The sequence below is a fragment of the Rhincodon typus genome, chromosome 39, assembly GCF_021869965.1.
Source record: "Rhincodon typus isolate 14 chromosome 39, sRhiTyp1.1, whole genome shotgun sequence".
NCBI lineage: Eukaryota > Metazoa > Chordata > Chondrichthyes > Orectolobiformes > Rhincodontidae > Rhincodon > Rhincodon typus.
Genome location: NC_063370.1, coordinates 16,902,958 through 16,925,700, shown reverse-complemented (window position 1 = coordinate 16,925,700; position 22,743 = coordinate 16,902,958). Strand labels below are relative to the sequence as shown.

Below are 22,743 nucleotides of genomic sequence, written 5' to 3'. Positions count from 1 at the left end.
ACTTCACAAGCTTCAAAATCTCCCCTCCCCCTACCGCATCCCAAAACCAGCCCAACTTGTCTCTGCCTCCCTAACCTGTCCTTCCTCCCACCTATTCCCTCCTCCCACCTCAAGCCCCACCCCCATCTCCTACCTACTAACCTCATCCCGCCCCCTTGACCTGTCCGTCCTCCCTGCACTGACCTATCTCCTCCCTAACTCCCCACCTACACTCACCTTTACTGGCTCCATCCCTGCCTCTTTGACCTGTCTGTCTCCTCTCCACCTATCTTCTCCCTTATCCATCTTCTATCCGCCTCCCCCTCTCTCCCTATTTATTTCAGAACCCCCTTCCCCTCCCCCATTTCTGAAGAAGGGTCTACGCCCAAAACGTCAGCCTTCCTGCTCCTCTGATGCTGCTTGGCCTGCTGTGTTCATCCAGCTCTACACCTTGTTATCTCTTGTTTTCTTGGATGATGTTTTAATGGTCATCATGACTAAGTTCCAGATGTTTGTCCTAACTAAATTTAATTTCCACCAGCTGTTGGAATTCGAATTTATGATTCCGGAGTGTTGGCTCGAGCCTCTGGCTTACTAATCCAAAGACACTACCACTATGCCATCATTTCTGCACCTCTTTAAGGTGAATCAGCATTTAGTACTGATTTGTTAAAAAAAAGTATGACTGCAACGTGTTAATTGTCAACACCTGGAGTCTGAATTATCTTGGAGAGAAGGTAATAAAAATTAGGTGTGTTGTAAGAATTATGCATTGCAATGTCATCTGAAGAAACTATTGTACAAGATGTATTAATAGAAAATGGAAGAATGCTGCAGATGGAGAATTGGTATTGCATCTCAATGAATGTATTTGGCTCATTGAGTTGTACAAAAATATATATTTTGCTATGCAAGAAACTGCTGTAGCATTTTTGTGACACATTCAACTGTAGCAATCCATATTTTCCCACAGTGTGTCTTTTCCACTATTCAATGGAAAATAGCTCCTATCAAAATAAAAACATATACACTATAAGGTACCTTTGATGATTTGAGCAGGAAAACAATAAACTATTGTGTGCGTTACAACAGAAGATCTGCATTTCACATTGTGCTATCCAAACATCCCAAAGTGACTCATAAGCAAACAAATTGAGATTTATTACTCATTTCAATTTAAAATATCTATTTACCAATTTAAAATATCAAGTCTGTGTTGTTTATATTAAATATAAACAATGTTATGTATTACAATCAATGCTGATGAGGATTGTTTCTCCTTCCAGTTTTCCAGTGTTTGACAGTCTATATTAGTAGTTGCCATTTTCCAGGTTGATTGGTCAAAGTGAGTGAATGTAATTAAGCCATTATTACCATGTTGCAGTCTTTGGAACACCATGTTAACTTGAGTTAATTTATATTTAGTTAAATGTTTAAAATAAGAAAGGGATTGGAGGTAAGGATGGGAAATAGGATTAGGATCATGCAGCAATCTGGTTTAGACGTATCTAAAATTCTGATTGTATAATGGCACAGCTATCAAACCATAAATTTTACTCATTTACAAAATATCAATACTTTGCTGTAGCCTTAATAATGATGTAGAGCTCTGGCATTGGAATGCTGAAGAGATTCACTATTCGAAATGTATTTGAATTTCCATTCACTGACCAATGTTAAGCCAAGTTCTGGAATTTATAAACTATTTAAAGGAATTCCATTCTTCAACACGAGTAACTCCACTCATTTATCATGATTGAAATAACCTTGCAGAAAGAAAATGTGGGATATTTTGGAGTTTGTAGCTGCTTTTCTGTGAAAAGCATGCAAAACGCGTTAATTTCATTTCAACAGTAAATCTGCTTCTGGAAGAGAGCGCAACTGGAAAATTACATTTGATCAATAGGTGCTATGTTTTAAATTTCTTTATCCTGACCCCCTCATTGGCATTTCTGTTGCCCAGGATCCTGGTGACTCTTTTGTGTATTGAATTTTTAACTATAGTTTAGAATCTAGTTCAGTAGAAGAATGAATTAGAAATACTTTACATAAGGAAACCATTACAACCTTTTGAGTGGTTTACAGAAAATCACAAACTAATCAGATGCAGTGGAAAGGTGTGAAAGTTAATGGTTTCCTTTAGGATCATTTGCATTTTCACAGGTGGATGTATGGGAACTGCCAGATAAGAGTTTGAGGCTATTAATGCCTCTTGAAGGTGAGAAATTGAATAGTGAGCTGTCAGATTCAGCACTTTGCTGGTTTTGTGATCCAGCATGTTCAGAAACAGAGACAACAAGGTGTAGAGTTGGATGAACACAGCAGGCCAAGCAGCATCAGAGGAGCAGGAAAGCTGACGTTTCAGGCCTAGACCCTTCTTCTTTCTGAAGGGTCTAGACCCGAAGCATCAGAGGAGCAGGAAAGCTGACGTTGCTTGGCCTGCTGTGTTCATCCAGCTCTACACCTTGTTATCTCAGATTCTGCAGCATCTGCAGTTCCTACTCTCTCATGTTCGGAAACAAGTTTGGAAACAAAGACAATGATGCTGCCAGACCTGCTGAGTTTATGTAGAGAAAAAAAAGTTAATGTTTCAAGTCTGATTACTCTAAGAGTCAGTACTATTACAATGAAATGGCAGCAAGAGGTGCAGCTGGAGAAAGAGAAGAGAATAGGGGAAGGAGTGATGAGAAAATGCATGAGCAAGGGAAGGTGAGAGTATTATCATGCATTTGTGGAGGCAAAGGAGCCAGGGAGAGGACAGCCATGCTTTGGTGGAACAGAGGGTGAACCATACATGAGAAAGTGGAGGAATGCATTATTAGGAGAGGGGCAAAAGGCAGGATATGCAGTGGAGGAGGGAGAGAATGGAGGAGAAATAGGCGGTGAAGATGTGGCTGGAGTGGAGAACAAAACATTGGACACCAGCAGAAGGTGGAATTCATTACCACAAGAACTAGTTGATGCCAAAACATTGCATGTATTCAAGAGGCAGCTAGATATAGCCCATGGGGCAAATGGGCCAAAGGTTATGGGCAGGAAGCAGGGTTAGGTATTGAGTTGGATCATCAGCCATGGTCTTGATGAATGATGGACCTGTCTCGATGGGCCGAATGGCCTCATCCTGCTCTTTTTTTCTATGTAAGTATGTATTGGTGGAATAAGTGAAGGGAAGAGGGCCGCTGGGGGTGAGTCATTGGTGGGACGGGGTCGGGGGAGGGGAGAGAAAATGAAAGATGTGCGGCGACGGGATGAAGGAGAATCATGCAGTGGGGTCAAGGGGAGGGGGAAGGGGGGACGAGTGTTTCGTCTAGGGGGAGTACGAGGGCAGGCCCGTGCCAGAGCCACCACGTGGTTCCTAGAGGGGGTCACGTGGTGAGGGGCGGCTGCGTGTTCTTTAGAGGCCTGGAGCCAGGAACAGCGCCAGTGTGTATCGCACCCGTCGGGACATGGGCAGTGCCTGCTTTTCCTCTTTTCTGAACAACCGCTCGCTCCGAACACGCTGAGGTGAAGAGGCCGGGATAGTCACAGCAGCCGGGAGGGGGGAGGAGCGGCTGAAGCTCAGTCCGTGTTTGAAGAAGGGGAAGAGTCTCACACAAAGCCCTGGGGGTGGGTGGCAAGAGGCGCTTTGTGTTCGAGTGAGACAGGGTGGCCAGGCCCCACGTTCAGGCTCAGGCCTCTGCTCGGCGCGGATCTCGTTAACCGTAGGGACAGCGGCTCCGGGGCTGCAATCACATGTCGGGCTCGGCTCTGCCGCTGCTCTCACATTGTCCCCAAGAGAAGCCGGCCCCCACCCTCCAACAACAGGAAGGTGAGGGCTTCTTTGCCGGGAGGGGGAACGATGGAGCCATGGTAATATCGCCGCCAGGGTGTAAATGCATTTCCCTCCTGTATGTTGTTATTATTTTAAAATTACTATTGAAAGGAATTGATTTTGTTCTCGTCGCTTTCAGAATGTCCTTGCCGAGCCGAGCCCGCGGCAGCCGTCTCACCCCCGGCGATGGCTGACAGCAGCGGAGAGTTGCAGGGCTCCTCTCTCGCTGATTCCATGGCCGGGCTTTGATCCGAAGAGGAGCAATCGATTGCCAACCATTTCCCCCACCACCTCCTCCACCGTACACTCACTCAGACACTCCAAGCCGCCATGGAACGCGCAGCTCCTCCAGCCATCAACCCCAGCCATACTCACCGATTGGAAGGCAACATGATGAAATCCCCTCCCTCCTGTCTCAAGTCTGGCAACGTCAAGGTCTACCTAAAGAAATGGAGCATTTGGGACAAATTTTATAATTTGGGCACTGAGATGAGGATGTCCAAACGTGGCAGGTTTATGTTCCCATACTGTGAGTATTCTGTTTCTGGGCTGGATCCCGAGAAGAACTACATCATGGCAATGGATATCTCTCCAGTGGACAACTACCGCTACCGATATAATGGGTGCAAATGGCAGATCAATGGAAAGGCAACCCCACATGTGACAGGGAGACTTTACTTCCACCCAAATGGCAGTGTTTCTGGGAAAGAGTGGATGGCCAAGCCAGTGTCTTTTGCCAAAATGCGATTAACCAACTGCCCTACTGCAGAAGAAGGTAATGCAATCCTTCATTCCATGCATCGATATGTCCCCCAGTTGCACATCATTGTGGCTGATGGAATCATTGAGAAGCTAAACCTGAATGATCCTCGGGTCTACACATTTGTATTTCAACAGACTGAGTTCTTTGCTGTGACAAAATATGAAAACAAATTTATCAGGCAGCTAAAACACTTCTATAATCCTTATGGCACTGCACTGCGAGATGTAAAGACTTCAAAACAGGTAAATATGATGTGCTGTAGGTTTTCTCAGAAGAAATTTGCAATATGTATTAATCTTAATAAGGTTGACCAACGGCCTTATGAATAGGAGCCTATTTGGTTAAGCTTGTCAAATTAAGTCGTCATGTCAACATCTACCCAACTCGCCACACGTGCACAAAGCTTTGCTATGCATCTGGCAATGTTTGCTGGATGATACAATGTGAATATGACTGGTTTGAGTGAATTCTGACTATTGGAATTGTCTTCAAATATGTAGGTACATTTAGTGGATCCATCCTATGCAATTGTTATTGGAATGTAATTCACACTGTAACTTTATCTTATTTTCTAGTAGCTTTGATGTTTGACTGTTATAAAATTATTTGAAGAACCATTCTATGTTCATGGAAAACTGGAGGAAACTTCAGTATAAATTTTCTTAATATAAAAAGTATGAAATAGGAGCAGAATTAGTCCACTCACCCCATTTGAGCCTGTTCCACCTCATGGCTGATTTAGGTTATTTTTTGCTTTGGATTCCACACTTCCATCTACCCCTGATAACCATTCATTCGTTTGCCTATTAAAAATCTAATTACAATTTCTTTCAGAAAAATTGCCCCAGTATGTGGAGGGGGCAGAGTCACAGAATTCCAAAGTTGCACAAGCCGCTGAGAAATAAGAATTCTCATCTGTATCCAAAAAAAAATGCCAACCCCCCCCCCCCCAAAAAAAAACTTACAACAGTGCTCCTTAGTTCTGGATGCATGTGCGAGAGAAAGCGTCATCTCCACGTCTACCTTATCAAGAATCTTATACATTTCAATCAAATCACTCCTCACTATGAAGGCAAGTAGAAGCAAGTCCAGTCTGTCCCCTCTTTACCCATAACGCAACCTGCGTATTCCAGGTATCAATCTAGTAAAGCTCCTCTGAACCGCCTTCAATACATTTATATCTTGCTTTAAATAAGGAGGACAAAATTGCACACACTATCTACCAGTGTCCTGTGCAACTGAAGCATAACATTTTTACTTTGTTTACCTTCTTTATTATGAAAGAATGGCATTCCATTAGTCTCCTTTAGCTGGATACTAATTTCTTGTGATTTGTACACTGCACCTTGCAATTCTGCAGCCCACTTAGGTAAAACTTTTTTAATTCTTCCTTCTAAAATGAACACTTACACATTTTTCTTCTGGTAGATTTTTGCCCACTTCAACCTTTTTTAAATCAACCTGCAACCTTGTTCCTTCTTCACAATATGTGTATTGTCTGCAAATTTAGCTATAATGCCTTTGTTTCCGTCATCTAAATCATTAATACAAATTGTGAAATACTGAGATCCCTGTGGGACTCTACTCTTCATATCCTGCCAATCGGAAAAAGACCCATTTATGAATATTCTGTTATCTACCTGCCAGCCAATCTTTGATCCACGCTAGAATGTTAACTCCTACACTATGTCCTTCTACTTTGAGCAATAACCCTTTGTGGATCTTTGTCAAATACCTTCTGAAAATCCAAGTACAGTATGTGAATGAGCTGCCTGTAACCCACAACGAATGTCACTTCTTTGATGCTTTGCTTGTCTGCAGTCAAACCTTTTAAGTCTTCTTTAAGACAAAAAACTGCAGTTGCTGGAGATCTGCAACAAAAACAGAAATTGCTGGCAAAACTTGGCCAGTCTGGCAGCATCTGCGGGAAGAAGGCAGAGTTAATGTTTTGAGTCTGAGTCTCCATCAGAACAGTTCTGATGAGTCACCAGACTCAATGTTAACACTACTTTCTTCTCGCAGGTACTGCCAGACTTGCCAAGTTTCTGTTTTTGTTTTGTTAGGTCTTCTACCCTGGTCACTCCCCTGGTACGGCCCTTGGTTTTAATGTATTAGGTCTAAGAGTCACAGACTTGGATGTTTGTGATGAGCAATGATTTAGTAACTTATCACCTGATCTACTTGGACCACATCGAGCAGCATTGAATCTTGCACCCCACTGCACAACGATTAAGTGTGCTAGGATAATCACTGAAACAACAAGGTGCAGGGCTGGATAAACACAGCAGGCCAAGCAGCATCATAGGAGCAGAGAGGCTGACGTTTCGGGCCTAGACCCTTCATCAGAAAAGGGGGAGGGGAAGGGGGTTCTGAAATAAATAGGGAGAGAGTGGGAGGCGGATAGAAGAGGGATAGAGGAGAGGATAGGTGGAGAGGAAACAAACAGGTCGAAGAGGCGGGGATGGAGCCAGTAAAGGTGAGTGTAGGTAGGGAGTTAGGAAGGGGATAGGTCAGTCCAGGGAGGACGGACAGGTCAAGGGGGCGGGATGAGGTTGGTCGGTAGGAGATGGAGGTGCAGCTTGAGGTGGGAGGAGGGGATAGGTGGGAGGAAGAACAGGTTAGGAAGGCAGGGACGAGCTGGACTGGTTTTGGGATGCGGTAGGGGGAGGGGAGATTTTGAAACTTGTGAAATCCACATTGATACCATTGGGCTGCAGGGTTCCCAAGCGGAATATGAGTTGCTGTTCCTGCAACCTTCGGGTGGCATCGTTGTGGCACTGCAGGAGGCCCAGGAAGGGGACATGTCGTCTGAGGAATGGGAGGGGGGAGTTGAAATGGTTCGCGACTGGGAGGTGCAGTTGTTTATTGCAAACCGAGCGTAGGTGTTCTGCAAAGCGGTTCCTGAGCCTCCGCTTGGTTTCCCCGATGTAGAGGAAGCCACACCGGGTACAGCAGATGCAGTATACCACATTGGCAGATGTGCAGGTGAACATCTGCTTGATGTGGAAAGTCTTCTTGGGGCCTGGGATGGGGGTGAGGGAGGAGGTATGGGGGCAGGTGTAGCACTTCCTGCGGTTGCAGGGAAAAGTGCCGGGTGTGGTGGAGCTGAAGGGGAGTGTGGAGCGGACAAGGGAGTCACGGAGAGAGTTGTCCCTCCGGAAAGCAGATAAGGGTGGGGAGGGAAAGATGTCTTTGGTGGGGTCGGATTGCAGATGGCGGAAGTGTCGGAGGATGATGCGTTGGATCTGGAGGTTGGTGGGGTGGTATGTGAGGACGAGGGGGATTCTTTTTTGGTTCTTATTGCGTGGACAGGGTGTGAGGGATGAGATGCGGGAGATGTGGGAGACACGGTTGAGGGTGTTCTCGACCACCGAGGGGGGGAAGTTACGGTCCTTGAAAAACGAGGACAACTGAGATGTACGGGAGTGGAATGCTGCAGCCCAATGGTATCAATGTAGATTTCACAAGTTTCAAAATCTCCCCTCCCCCTACCGCATCCCAAAACCAGTCCAGCTCATCCCTGCCTCCCTAACCTGTTCTTCCTCCCACCTCAAGATGCACCTCCATCTCCTACCGACCAACCTCATCCCGCCCCCTTGACCTGTCCGTCCTCCCTGGACTGACCTATCCCCTTCCTAACTCCCTACCTACACTCACCTTTACTGGCTCCATCCCCGCCTCTTCGACCTGTTTGTTTCCTCTCATCTATCCGCCTCCCACTCTCTCCCTATTTATTTCAGAAGCCCCTTCCCCTCCCCCTTTTCTGATGAAGGGTCTAGGCCCGAAACGTCAGCCTCTCTGTTCCTATGATGCTGCTTGGCCTGCTTTGTTCATCCAGCCCTGCACCTTGTTGTCTCGGATTCTCCAGCATCTGCAGTTCCTACTATCTAGGATAATCACTGGCTGCCTTTCTTGAGAAATTGTCCTCTTAAATCCTGCTCACGTGCATATTCCATCCTACCTTCCAATAATGAGTATCTCTTGAAGTGGCTTGACCTCTTGTCTCTGCACCATTGTCCCTTGGTCCCTTGTCTCCTATGTCTGAATATGAATAAGAAGGGTTTAGAGGGAAATGGGCCAAATCCTGGCAAAAAGGACTAGATTTATTTGGGGTATCTGGTTGGCATGGATGAGTTGGACCAGGTCTGTTTCTATGCTGTACAGTTCTTTGACTATGTGACATCAGATTTTAACGTGGATTGATTGAGGTGCCCTGTTGTGTTATCCTCATTTAACCACTGAGTTACATTTAAGTATTAAATTTTTCAGCATTTCCAAGCTAAGTAAGCAGACAGATTCCATGTATCTTGCCCAAGTCTCTGCCCATACATTTGGGTCAAAGATGCTCGCAAAATATCAATCAACTTATCAAAAATTTGAACTTTCTGGAAAATGTTCATACATCATTTTGTGTCAGGGCATCTGCAGAATCTTGATGCACATCTCCCAATGTACATCCCACTTCCGATTAAGCTGGAGAGCTAAGAATGGGACCCTACCCTCGTCACTAGAAGAACTGTCTGCTTCCACCTCTACCTAATTTGCTAATCAACCTGTTCAGAGGTATCATTACACAGCTCTGGAGCAGGTTGGACTTGAATCTGGGTCTTCTGGTCTAGGGATAGGGACACTACCATTGCACTACAAGAGGATCCTTACTTCCACCTCTATGATGCTTGTCTCCACCCCTACTTAAGCCCACCTGCTGCTTTAATTGCCTGTAATTCTGAGGATTCAATTGTTCTGCTAGCCAGCCTCCCATCTTCCGAAACTGATGTAGATTTTTAAGGAGTGTTTCAATGGGAGAACAACTAATCGGGTAATCTTCCAGACGTCACAACTCGGTTTGGCAGCATGTGTGTGGCAATGAACTATTCCACAAGCTATTATAATGTCTAACTATCCAATTAATGCTTAACCACACAGTTAAATGACCAAGATGATCAGTTTTCCTGACAGATTGCTGTTCAAGACAAAAGTAATTCACCATCTGGAAACTAGTCATGAACAGAAAAATAATTTTCTTATAAGGAGACTTATCCTTTAAGAGACAGTAAGTTAGTAATCCATATTTTACCACTATGCAACTTAAGATGCAATCTTTAAAACCTTAAACACACGTATTCACAAATGAATCAGAAAAGAACGGTGGTCTGACATACATTATGGATGGAAAAAATTTTGTAGTTCAGAAAAACCAAAAGAACTGGAAGTCGAGCCAATTCTGAAAAAGGGTCACTGGACCTGAAACATTTAACTTTGATTCTTCTCCACAGATGCTGCCAGACCTGCTAAGTATTTTTCTTTTTTAGCAATTTCTGTTTTTGTTTCTGTAGATCCCAAGTCTAGATTTCGAGGGTAGGATGAGTTGTTCCTCAGTCTTTTTATAGTTTTTCTTTAAGCAGTGGTGTTGCAATGTTTATCACTCTGCAGAAACGATCTTCACTTCAGTAGTTGGCTAGGTGGGACTAGGTCTTTCTTGTATCAGTGGTCTTTAGAACCTGCAGATTCTAGACTTTTCGCTCTCGGATCAAGTGAGAGATGTTTCCTGTTTACAGGCTCCTGAATGTCAGAGTGCTGTTTTCTCTGATCTGTAACAGTCTGCAGCTGGATCAGTCTGAAAGCTGTTGTTAAACTGTTTTTTTTTTTGTTTCTTAACTTAAAATCTGCTTGTGCCAGTGTCTCTCAGTATCCACTTCACTGCTCCAAAAAGTACCATATTCTTGTATAGCTCAGGTGTATACTTTATAGTCCCACTTGATCTACAAGTTGCAGAAAAAAAACCTGCCTGTGGTGTTTCTTAGCCATTTGGCAGTGTCCAACTTCAATTTTTTTCAGTTGAGAGTCCAAATGGGAGAAAAAAAGTCATCCCTTACCCGACGTTTGGGCCCAGTCAACTAAATGCATGTCCACTAATGGTGGATCTGTTTTATTTCAGAAAGCTAGTTTGTGAAAAATGTTTTTGGAGCCAATTCTTACTCAGTCTTAAATTTAGTTACAGAGAAACTTCAAGCATGTGCCTCATTCAGGCACACCATAGTTACAGTAAGTATCAACCTGCTTGGACATAACATAGGAACAGGAGTAGGCCATTCAGCCCCTCGAGGAGATTGCATCTGTGGCCTACCTCCATATACCTTCTTTGGCCCATTCTTTGCTTAAGAATGAGATAGATAAATCTGATTTTAAATTAACTGATCCAACTGGTTGTGGAATTCTAGATTCTAGAAATGACAGGGCCAGTTTGTATAATTTCTCCTCACAACTTAACCCCTGAAGTTCAGGTGCCATTCTTGTAAATCTACATTGTACTCCTTCAAGGCCAACATGTCCTTCCTAAAGTGCGGTGTGATGATCTAATCAATCTTTTGTATAAGAGCAGCATAACATTTGCATCCTTGTACTCCAGTCCTCTAGATATAAAGGCCAGCATTATTTTCTGCACTTGTTCATGACATCTTAAAGATAATACACCCGAATCTCTAAGTGTCTTTAGGCATCAAACTTTGTACTATCTAGAAAGTACCCTCGTCTATACTTTTTTCAGTCCAAAATGGATAACATCAGACTTACTTTGAACTCCATCTGCCACAGTTTTGCCCAGTCATTTAGTCTGTCAATATCCCTTTGTACTTTTGTGCTGTCGTTATGTTATTAATGCTGCCGAACTTTTGTGAGCTCAGTAAATTTGGATATATGACCATCTATGTCTTTATCCAAGTTGTTAATGGAAAATGTGAATAATTGAGGCCCTCAGATCTTTGTGGGACACCACCAGTCACATCTTGTCAATTTGAGAACCTACACTTTATCCCTTCTTTCTATCATATGCCACCAAACTATTTCCCAGCCATTTCAGTAATTATGACACCTCCGTGGCCATTACACCTCGTAGGGATGCTACAAGTCAAGCACAGAACAGTCTATGAAATGTCTCTTTACAGATAATGTATATTATGACACCCCTCCTTGGTAGATGGGAGTGGAACCTGGGACTTCTGCCCCAGAGATTGGAACAGTGCCATGAAACCTTACCTTCACCTGCATCTAAGTAAACACAATTCATACAAAAGTACCAGGAGTAATTGCTATTGGAGATGCTTCAATAGCCATCGTATACAAGTACAGATATCTTGGATTATGGAGTTGGAGCTGATTACAAAAATAGCATGGAGTGAGGCCTTGGAGAGAATTGACCACCAGAATGAGCATTTTAAAATCAAAACTTTGCTTCACTGGGAGCCTATGTGTTCAGTGTGGGCAGGGATAGGTGAGCTGCGAATGAAACAATTGGGCCACAGAGTTTTGCTGACCTTATGGAGTGGTTTGGGCGCAGGAGTGTTGGTGTTGCGGGGATTTAGAATGTTGAAGACTAGCCAGGGATACATTGCTGTAGTCACGCATAAGAGAGCAAAGACAAAACTGAGGCTTTTAGCAGCATGTGGGTTGAGACATGAAAAGGGTTTGGTGATACTTTAGAGATGAAATAAGCATATCTAGTAATAGCACAATGTGAAAGATTTGAAGCTCACCTCTGACTTGAGTGTTGACACTAAGGTTGCAAACAGACTGGTTTAATCTTAGAAGCACAAAAACAGAAATTGCTTGAGAAGTGCAGCAAGTCTGGTGATATCAATGGAGAGAAAGCGGAGTTGCCATTTCAAATGGTGGACTGGGAGTAGCATAGATCTTGCAGCTGTTCTTGAGATTCAAACTTGTATCTAGATTTTCTTCTGCATCTCTTACAATTATTACATTTCGGTAGTATAGGAGTTTTATTTTGATTCATTTTTATTTCTTTCAGTCAAATGTGGGGGGGGAGAAAAGCAAGAAGTGCATGGTTTTTTTTCAAACAGAGTTCTGTTAATGAACTGTATGTAGGAGCAAATCACTACAGATGCTGGAATCTGTACTGAAAACAAAATATGCTGGAGGTCACAGTGGGTCCGGCAGCATCCATGGAGAGAAAGCAAGCTAATGTTTAGAGTCTAGATGACTCTTCAGAGCTCTGAAAGACTCAAAATATTAGCTTGCTTTCTATCCATGGATGCTGCTTGACCCACTGTGATCTCCAGTATTTTTTTTTTTTAGTTTTCAGTTCTGTTAACAAACTTTTTGATTCTGTGTTCCTCCGAACAGAGAGGCCTTCATGTGGACAGCTTGTTTTTTTCGATTAAAATTATATGCATAGAAGAGTGAGTTTTTTTTTTTTAATTGTAGAGGAGAGTTTTTTTAAACAGTTGTGTTTATGGAGTGTCCAGAGAGGCCTACACATGGACAGCTCTGAGTGAGTTTTTTTATCATATATATTGAAAGTTATCTGCTAGACCACTTGAGCAGGACTTTTTTTAAGATTGATTGATTGATTGTTCAGCTAAGTGTTTTTATTTAAGATTTATATGTTAGCTTTTTTTATTTCTAGTTTGCATGCTTACTATTAACTATCAGGATAAAGAAAGGTAATTTATCTTATTTATAAGGTGCTATTATAAATTGATTTTTTTTAGGCTTAATGATATTGGGGGCATACAAGAGATGCAGAGTTGGATGGCTAGTAGATTTAGAGAAGTGATTACTCAGCAGGATCAGTGAGATAGATGGATGACTGTCAACAAAAGTAAGAAGGTAGTTCAGAAGTCTCCTGTGGCTGTTCTTTTCTCAAACAGACATTCAGTTTTGAGTATTGTTGAAAAAGATAGTCAAAAGAGACATTCAGATCTTGGGCACTAAGTCAGAGTTTGACAACATTTAAAAGAGTAATTGTTGTAGGGGAATGTCCTGTCAAGGGCACAGATAGGAGATCATGCAGCAGTGAGCATGAATGCAGGATAGTATGTTACTTTCCTGCTGCCAGGATTCGGGATGTTTCAAAATGTTTGGAGCATTTTGTTAAAGGGGAGAGTGAGAAACTGGAAGTTATTGTACACGTTGGGAGAAATGACATTGTCAGGAAAAGATTAAGACTTTACGGAGTGAATAAGGTTAGGTAGAAGTTTAACAAACAGTGCCTCAGAAGAAGTAATCTCTTGTTTACTCCTGTTGCCAAGCTCTAATTAGGGAAGGAATAAAAGGATAAAGGAAATAAATCCATGACTGAAGAAATGGTGTAATATTCAGGGATTCAGGTTCTTGGATCATTGGGATCTCTTCTAGGGCAGAAAAGACCTGCTCAAAAAGAACTGAAAGAACTGTGGATGCCGTAAATCAGGATCTGTGAAGAAAAATCAGAGTTAACATTTCGGGCCCTTAGCGTTTTGGAATAGTTCTGAGATGCTGCCAGATCTGCTGAGTTTTTTCCAGCAACTTCTGTTTTTGTACCTGTTCAAAAAGGATGGAGTTCACCTTTACTGGAAACAGACCAATGTCCTAGTGCGAAGATTTGCTAATTCTATTAAAGGAGACTAAAATATTAAAGAGAGGGGGTGGAGGGATCTTAAATTGCAGAGTAAATAGAAAGATAGGTGAGGATGGTTTTGAAACTGAAAAGGATGTTAATTAAAAAAGGCAGACAAGGGCAAGTCGGAGAGCAATGTAAGTCTGAAGTATTAAACTCCATTTTTTTCAATGCAAAGGGCCTTTCAGGTAAGGCAGATGAACTCGGGACATGTTTGGGATGTCATTGCTATTACAGAAACTTGGCTGAGGGATGGACAGACTGGCAGCTCTGTCCATGGGTTTCAGATACTATAGGAAGGATAGAATAAAGAGGCAAAAGAGGAGGAGGAGTGGCGTTTTTGATTAAGGAAAACATCACTGTTGTAAATAGAGGAGATATTTCTTAAATAAAAATCATCCAGAGAAAATGAGTTGTAATTTGAAATAAAAAAAGGAATAATCACCTTGATGGGAATGTATTATCGACTCACCCTGTTACCCCAATAATCAGAGGGAAATTGAGGACCAGATATGTAGAGAGATCTCCGATTATATTTAAGAATAATGCTGTAATAGTAAGTGATTTTAATTTTTCAAGCATTGACTGGGACTATCATCGTGTTAAAGGTTTGGAAGATGAAGAATTTGTTAAATATGTTCCAAAAAATTTTCATTATCAAGATATAAATGTTTCTGCTAGAGAAGGAGCAAAACATGACCTTGGGTAATAAGACCGGGCAAGTGACTGAAGTGATAGTAGGAGAATATTTTTGGTCTAGTGATCATAACTTTTTTAAAATTAATAGAATTATGGTAAAGGTTAAGCCTTCCATAAAAGTTAAAGTTCTTAATTGAATTAAGGCAAATTTTAATGGTACAAGGCAAAAACCTTTCAAAAATTAATTGGAGTAGACTGTTCGCAGGTAAAGGAATATCTGAGAAGTGGGAGGCTCTCAAAAGAGTGATGATGAGAGTTCAGTGTCATTTTGTTCAGAGAACAATGGATGAATAAAGATATTGAGGTTCTAGTCAAGAATTTAAAAAAAAATACAGTTGATGCAGACAACTGGGTTCAAATTAATTTCCTGAATAGCATAAAATGCTAGGAGCATTTGCAAGAGGGAGATCAGGAAGGCAAAAAAAGGATATGAGATAACCTTATTTGCCAAGGCTAAGGATAATCCAGAGGGATTCTGTAAGTATATTAAGAGCAAGAGAGCGTAGGACCCCTTAGAAATCAGCAAGGTCATCTTTGTGTTGAATCTCAGGAGATGAGAGTGATATTAAATTAATATTTCACATCAGTTTTTACTGTGGAGAAAGAAATGGAGGCTGGAGAACTTGAAAATAAATATTGATGTTTTGAAAATGGTTCACCTTACGGGAGAGAAAGGGCTGGGGATCTTAGAAAATGTAAAATGGATAAACCTCTTGGACATGATCTAGTGCGCTCCAGGACTTTGTGGGAAGTTACGGTGGAAATTGCGGGGGCCCCTTGCAGAAACAATTGTATTGTCTATAAATACAGGTGAGGTGTCAAATGATTAGAAGGTGGCTGATGTTGTGCCTTTGCTTAAAGGATGTAAGGAGAAGCTTGGGAGCTATCGATCTGTGGGTCTGATTTCGATGATGATTAAGTTGTTGGAAGTGATTTTGAAAGATAGGATTTATATGCATTCAGAGAGGCAAGGAATGATTAGGGATAGTCAGCATGGTTTTGTGCGAGGGAAATTGTGTCTGACAAACTTGATTGAATTTTTTGAGGAAGTAACCAAGAGGATTGATTGCGAGAAGAGCAGTAGATATTGTTTATTTGGACCTTAATAAAGCCTTTGACAAGATTCCGCATAGTAGACCAATTATTAAACTTAGATCACATGGGTTTCAGGGTGAGCTAGCCAATTGGATACAAAATTCCCTCGAAGGAGGGGTCGGAGGATGGTGACAGAGGGTTGTTTTTCGGACTGGAGGCCTGTGACTAGTGGTGTTTCACAGAAATTGGTGCTGGGTCCACTTTTTTTGTCATTTACATAAATGATTTAGATGAGAATACAGAAAGTATTGTTAGTAAGTTTGCAGATGACACCAAGATTGGTGGTATAGTGGACAGTGAAGAAGGTTATCTAAGATTACGAAGCAATCTTGATCAAATAGAGTCAGTGGGCTGAAGGATGACAGACAGAGTGCAATTTGGATATTATAAACAAACAAAGGCAAGACTTGTACAATTAAAAGTAGAGCCTTGGGTAGCGTTATAAAACAGAGAAACCTACGGGTTTAGATACATTATTCTTTGAAATTTGCATCACGTGTAGGTAGGGTGATTAAGCAGGCACTTAGCATGCTTTCCTTCGTTGCTCAGACCTCTTGAGTATAGAAGTTGGGACATTATGTTATAGGACATTGAGGCCTGTTCCGGAGCACTGCATCCAGTTCTGGAGTCTCTGACGTAGGAAGGATATTATTAAGCTGCAGAAGGTTCAGAAGAATGTTGCCAGGAATGGAGGTTCCAAGTTATATGGTGAGGCTGGATAGGCTGGGACCTCTTTCTCTGGAGCGTAAGAGTTGATGGATGACCTTATAGAGGTTTGTAAAATACGCAGGTATAAATAAGGTGATTGACGGGTGTCTTTTCCCTAGAGTGGGGAGATTTCAAGACTAGGGGGCATAATTTTAAGCTGAGAGGTGAAAGATTTCGAGAGGTCATGAGGGGCATTTTTTTTTTTTTATGTAGGGTAGTTTGCATGTAGAATGAACGTCCAGAGGAAGTGGTGGATGCTGGAATGGTTACAAAGTTTAAAAGAGATTTAGATGCCAAGCGTGGGTAGGTGGGACTAGTTTAGTTTGGAATTATGTTCAGAATGGACTGTTTGGAATAAAGGGTATGTTTCCGTGCTGTATGACTCTGACTCTATAACTCCAGTGATCCTCCATCTTCTGGAAGCATGACAGTCATACAGCACAGAAACAGACCCTTCAGTCCAACTCGTCCATGCTGACCAGATATCCTGAATTAATCTAGTCCCATTTGCCAGCATTTGGCCTATATCCCTCTAAATCCCTCCTATTCCTATACCCATCCAGATGCCTTTTAAATGTTGTAATTGTATCAGCCTCCTCCACATCCTCTGGTAGCTCATTCCCACACATGCACCACCCTCTACTTGGAAAAGTTGATCCTTAGGTCTGTTTTAAATCTTTTCTCCCTAGCCTTAAATGTATGCCCTCTAGTTTTGGATTCCCCTACTCTGGAAAAAGACCTTGGCTATTCATCCTATCTGTGCCCATCATGATTTTATAAACCTCAATAAGATCACTCCTCAACCTCCAAAGCTTCAGGGAAAATAGCCTCTGCCTATTCAACCTCTCCTTCGCGTTCAAACTCTCTAATCCCAGCAGCATTCTTGTAAATCTTCTGAAGCCTTTCGCGTTTAATGACATCTTTCCTGTAGCAGGGAGACCAGAATTGAATACAGTATTCCAAAAGTCACCTAACCAATGTCCTGTACAGCCGCAACAGGACCTCCCAACTCTTACACTCAATGCATTGACCAATAAAGGTAAACGTACCAAATACCCTCTTCACTACCATGTATACCTGCGACTCCACTTTCAAGGAGCTATGAACCTGCACACCAAGGTCTGTTTGTTCACCGACACTCCCCAAGACCCTACCATTGTATATCTGTATAAGCCCTGCCCTGATTTGCCTTAACAAAATGCAACACCTCACATTTACCAAAATTAATCTATAGCTGCCACTTCTTGGCCCATCTGATCAAGGTCCTGTTGTACTCTGAGATAACCACCTTCGCTGTCCACTATACCCACCAATTTAGGTGTCATCTGCAAACTTAGTAACCATTCCTCCTATATTCACATCCAAATTGCCTACATTAAATGACAAAAGCAGTGAACCCAGCACTGATCCTTGTCGCACACCATTGGTCACAGGCCTCTAGTCTGAAAACCAATCCTCCACCATCACCCTCTGTCTCTTACCTTCAAGCCACTTTTATAATCAAATGCTGGCTCTCCCTGTATTCCATGTGATTTAACTTTGCTAATCAGTGTACCATGCGGAACCTTGTCAAACACTTACTGAAGTCAATATAATGTCCACTGCTCTGCCATCATCAATCCTCTTTGTTACTTCAAAAAAAAGCTCAATCAAGTTCATGAGATGCGATTTCCCACTCAAAGCCATGCCCTCAAACAACACCCATCAGTGACAGCAGGCTCATTGGTCTATAGTTCCCTGGTTTTTCTTACCATCTTAAATAATGGCACCACATTAGCCAACCTTCAACCTTCTGGCACCTCACCCCTGGCTATCAATGACATTCTCTGTTAAGTTTGCACATTTTTCCTGTGTCTGCATAGGTTTCCACCGGGTATTTCAGTTTCTTCCATAGTCCAATGATATGCGGGTTAGATGGATTTTGCCACGCTGAATTGTCCATAGTTTCTGAGGTGTGCAGGCTATGGAGCTGGGTTTGAGTGGGATGCTCTTTGGAGGGTTAGTGCAGATTCAACTGGCTAAGTAGTCTCTTAGCACACTGTAGGGATTTTGTGATTCTTTGAGAATTGAACTGGGGGGAAAGCAGTCCCACCTAGCTGGACAACAGTGGAGAGGGTTTGGAGGAGGATGGTATGGCTGCAATCGTGCCAAGAAGAATGCAGAGGGAAAGCTTACTTCTTCCTGCTCATGTAGGATATCAGTTGTGTCTTTAAGAACTATTTTGGTACTACTCCGGGAGAGGAAATCTGATTACAGGAATTTAAACATGGAGTTAGAACGTAGAACAGTACAGCACAGGAATGGGCCTTTTGGCCCACAATGTTGTGCTGTACATGATGCCAAATGAAACTAATCCCTTGTGCCTGCCCCTTGGTCCATATCCTTCCATTCTTTGCATATCGTATCTGCCTCAACCACCACCAGTGGCAGTGCATTCCAGACTCTGACCACTCTGTGTGAAACAAAAAAAAACAAAAAAAATTTTAAAAATTGCCCAAAATGTGTCCTTTTGAATTTTCGCTCTCTTCTCCACCGCCGCCGCCACCACCACCACCACCAACACATGACAACACATTCAAGATCTTTTGAGAGGAATATGGAGGGTAGAGGTAGGGCAGTATTTAAAAAGATAGTGGAGTTGAGGTTTTTTTTTGAGGAGAGAGGTGATGACAGCAGATAGAATCATAAGAATTCTACAGTACACAAGGAGGCTATTCGATCCATTGTGTCCACACTGGCTCCTGAAAGAGCTACCCAGGTAGTCCCACTGTCCGGTCCTGTCTCTGTAGTCCTGTAACTTCATGACCTTCAAAAATATATTCATTGTAAGAGAGAATCAGGATGGGAAGTTGGATAGAAATTAATTTGCCCATCATTGACCTATGTTGGCTTTCAGTCTACTAATGCCCACCTGCAGTTTAAAACTGTCATTTGTTCTATCCTCCAGACGGCCTCCACCGTCTATATCTCCTTAACATTCTGCAAGTGTTACAACTTTGAAATCTGCATTCCTTCAGCCTGGAGTTTATATAAACCCGACTCCCTTTGCCCCACCATTGGCTGCTGTGAAATGTAGGGCCTCAAAGGTAGTCAACTCAGGATTAATACCAGTGCAATAAGCCAGTCAGATTAGAAACAACAGGATATATAGGATGAACACATGGCTGAAAAGGAGGTGTGAGAGGGATGGTTTCAGATTTGTGGGGCATTGGGACCAGCTCTGGGGAGGTGGGATCTGTACAAACTGTTTGGGTTACACCTGGGCAGGACTGGGACTGATGTCCTTGGTGGCGTACTTGGTAGTGTGGTTGGGGAGGGTTTAAAGTAGTGTGGCAAGGGGATGGGGACCCAAGGAGCAGGGCAATAGATGTAGAAAAAATGCAGTAGAGGTAGAAACCAAGGCAAACGTGAATAAAAATAAGAACAAGACAGACAGGGAAAAGCTGCTGGAAAGAGCAGGGAAGGTGGTCTGAAATGCATGTGTTTCAATGCAAGAAGTATAATAGGCAAGGTAGGTGAACTTGGAGCTTTGGTTACTACTTGGAACTATGACATTGTTGCGATTGCAGAGATTTGGGCTGAAAGAGGGACAGGACTGGCAGCTGAATGTCCAAGAATTTAGATATTTCAGGTGTGATAGAAAATGATGTAAAAAGGGTGGGGGAGTTGCATTACTGGTGGAGGATTATCTCACAGCTATACTGAGAGAGGATACATCTGAGGACTTGTGCATTGAGGCAATATGGGTAGAACTCAGGAATAGGAAGGTGAAATCACAATGCTAGGAGTATACCACAGACCTCTCAACAGTTAGCGGGAGATAGAGGAGAGAATATGTGGACAGGCTTTGGAAAGATGTAAATACAGCAGGGTTGTTATGTTAGGTGATTTTAACTCCCCCTATGTTGACTGGGACTCACTTTGTGCTAGGGGGCTTGGATGGGCCAGAATTTGTAAGGACCATTCAGGAGGTTTTCTTTAAACAGTCTGTAAACAGCCCAACCAGGGAAGGGGTTATTACTGGACCTAGTTTTGGGAAATGAGCCATGCCAGGTGACTGAAGTTTCAGTGGGGAGGGCCATTTCGGGAGTAGTGACCATAATACTCAGTTTTAAGATACCCATGGTTAGGGATAACAGCAGTTCTCAGGTGATGGTGTTAAATTGGGGGAAGGCAAACTGCAACAATATTAGGCAGGAACTGGAGAATTTTGATTGTACACTATCACCCAAGAACTGCTGTTATCCCTATCCATGGGTATCTTAAAACTGAGTATTATGGTCACTACTCCCGAAATGGCTCCCCCACTGAAACTTCACTCATCTGGCATGGTTCATTGATTTTGAGGTGGCTGTTGAGACTAAATCCACTTTGGACATGTGGGAGTATTTCAAACGGCAGCTGATAAGAGTTCAGGAGCGACGCGATCCTGAAAGAATGAAGGATGGGTGTGGCAAGCTGCATGAACCTTGGAATGACCAGGTATGTTATGACCTTGGTCAAAAAGGAAAAGGAAGTGTACGTGAGGCCTAAGAAGGTAGGAACTGACGAAGCTCTTGAAGTATATAACGAAAATAGAAAAGAACTTAAACAAGGAATTAGAAGGGCTAAAAATGGTCATGAAAAGTCATTGGCAAACAAGATTAAGGATAATCCCAAGGCTTTATTTACATACATAAAAATCCAGAGGGTAGCCAGTGAAAGGGTTGGCCCACTCAAGGAGAAAGCAGGGAATCTGGTGGAACCAGAAGAGGTAGGTGAGGTCCTAAATGAATACTTTGTATCACTGTTCACCAAAGAGAAGGAATTGGTGGAGGATGATCTCGGAAGGGAGCGTCAAGTTTCTAAGCCAAGTTGCTATTAGAAAGGAAGGGGTGGTGTGTATCTCTCAAAGTATTGAGGTAGTTAGGTCCCCAGGTCTGATGGGATCTATCCTAGAATATTGAGGGAGGCAAGGGAACAAATTGCTGGAGCATAGACAGACATCTTTGTATCCTCTTTGGCCACAGATGAGGTCCTGGAGGACTGGAGAATAGCCAATGTTGTCCCATTGTTTAAGAATGGTAGTGGGGATAATCTGGAAAATTACAGGCCTGTGAGCCTCGCGTTGGTGGTAGGGAAATTATTGGAAAAGATTCTTGGGGACAAGATCTATATGCATTTAGAAGCAAATGGACTTACTAGTGATAGACAGTGTGGTTGTGCCTCGCTAACCTGATCGAGTTTTTTGAGGAAGTGAAGAAAATGATTGAGGGAAAAGTGGTTGATGTCTACATGGACTTCAGTAAAACCTTTGACAAGGTCCCGCATGGTAGACTGGTACAAAAGGTGAAGTCATATAGTATTAGGGGTGAGCTGGCAGGATGGATACAGAACTGGCTTAGTCATAGGAGACAGAGGGTAGTGGTGGAAGGATGCTTTTCAGAATGGAGGGTTGTGACTAGTGGTGTTCCACAGGGATCAGTGCTGGGGCCTCTGCTGTTCATGGTCTACATAAATGATGTGGAGGAAACGTGGCTAGTCTGATTTAGTAAATTTGCAGATAATACTAAGATTGGTCGAGTTGCGGATAGTGAGGAGGATTGTCAGAGAATATTAAAAACGAAAGAACTGCAGATGCTGTAAATCAGGAACAAAAACAAAGTTGCTGGAAAAGCTCAGCAGGTCTGGCAGCATCTGAAGGAAAATAGTTAATGTTTCGGGTTTGAGGAAGGGTCACCGGACACGAAATGTTAACTGTTTTTTCCTTCTCAGATGCTGCCAGTCCTGCTGAGCTTTTCCAGCAACTTTGTTTTTGTTGTCAGAGAATATAGCAAGATATAGGTCGGTTGGAGGCATGGGCAGAAAAATGGCAGATGGAGTTTAATCTGGACAAATGTGAGATGATGCATTTTGGAAGGTCAAGTACAGATAGAAATTATACAGTGAATGGCAGAACCCTTAGGAGTATTGATATGTAGACAGATCTGGGTGTGCAGGTCCACAGATCACTGAAGGTGGCAGCGCAGGTAAATAATGTAGTAAAAATGGCCTATGGCATACTTGCCTTTACTGAAAGGGGCATTGAGTATAAGGATAGGGAAGTTATGCTACAGCTTTATGGAACTTTGGTTAGGTCATACTTGGAATATTGCGCACAGATCTGGTCGCCGCACTACGCGAAGGATGTGGATGCTTTGGAAAGGGTACAGAAAATGTTTACTAGGATGTTGCCTGGTGTGGGGGATTTTAGCTATGAAGAAATGTTGGATAAATTGGGACAACAAGGTGCAGGGCTGGATGAACACAGCAGGC

The 22,743-nt window shown here is 42.7% G+C and overlaps 1 protein-coding gene across 1 annotated transcript in view; it reads left to right on the top strand.

Annotated features, from left to right (window-relative positions):
* Window positions 1-3,386: 3,386 nt before the first annotated feature.
* Window positions 3,387-22,743, top strand: part of LOC109924273 — a 138,275-nt gene continuing 118,918 nt past the window's right edge. The window contains exons 1-2 of the mRNA XM_048618263.1: window positions 3,387-3,483; window positions 3,930-4,795. Coding sequence (XP_048474220.1) covers window positions 4,121-4,795 — 675 coding nt within the window. The 5' untranslated portion in view covers window positions 3,387-3,483; window positions 3,930-4,120. The remainder of the gene's footprint in view (window positions 3,484-3,929; window positions 4,796-22,743) is intronic.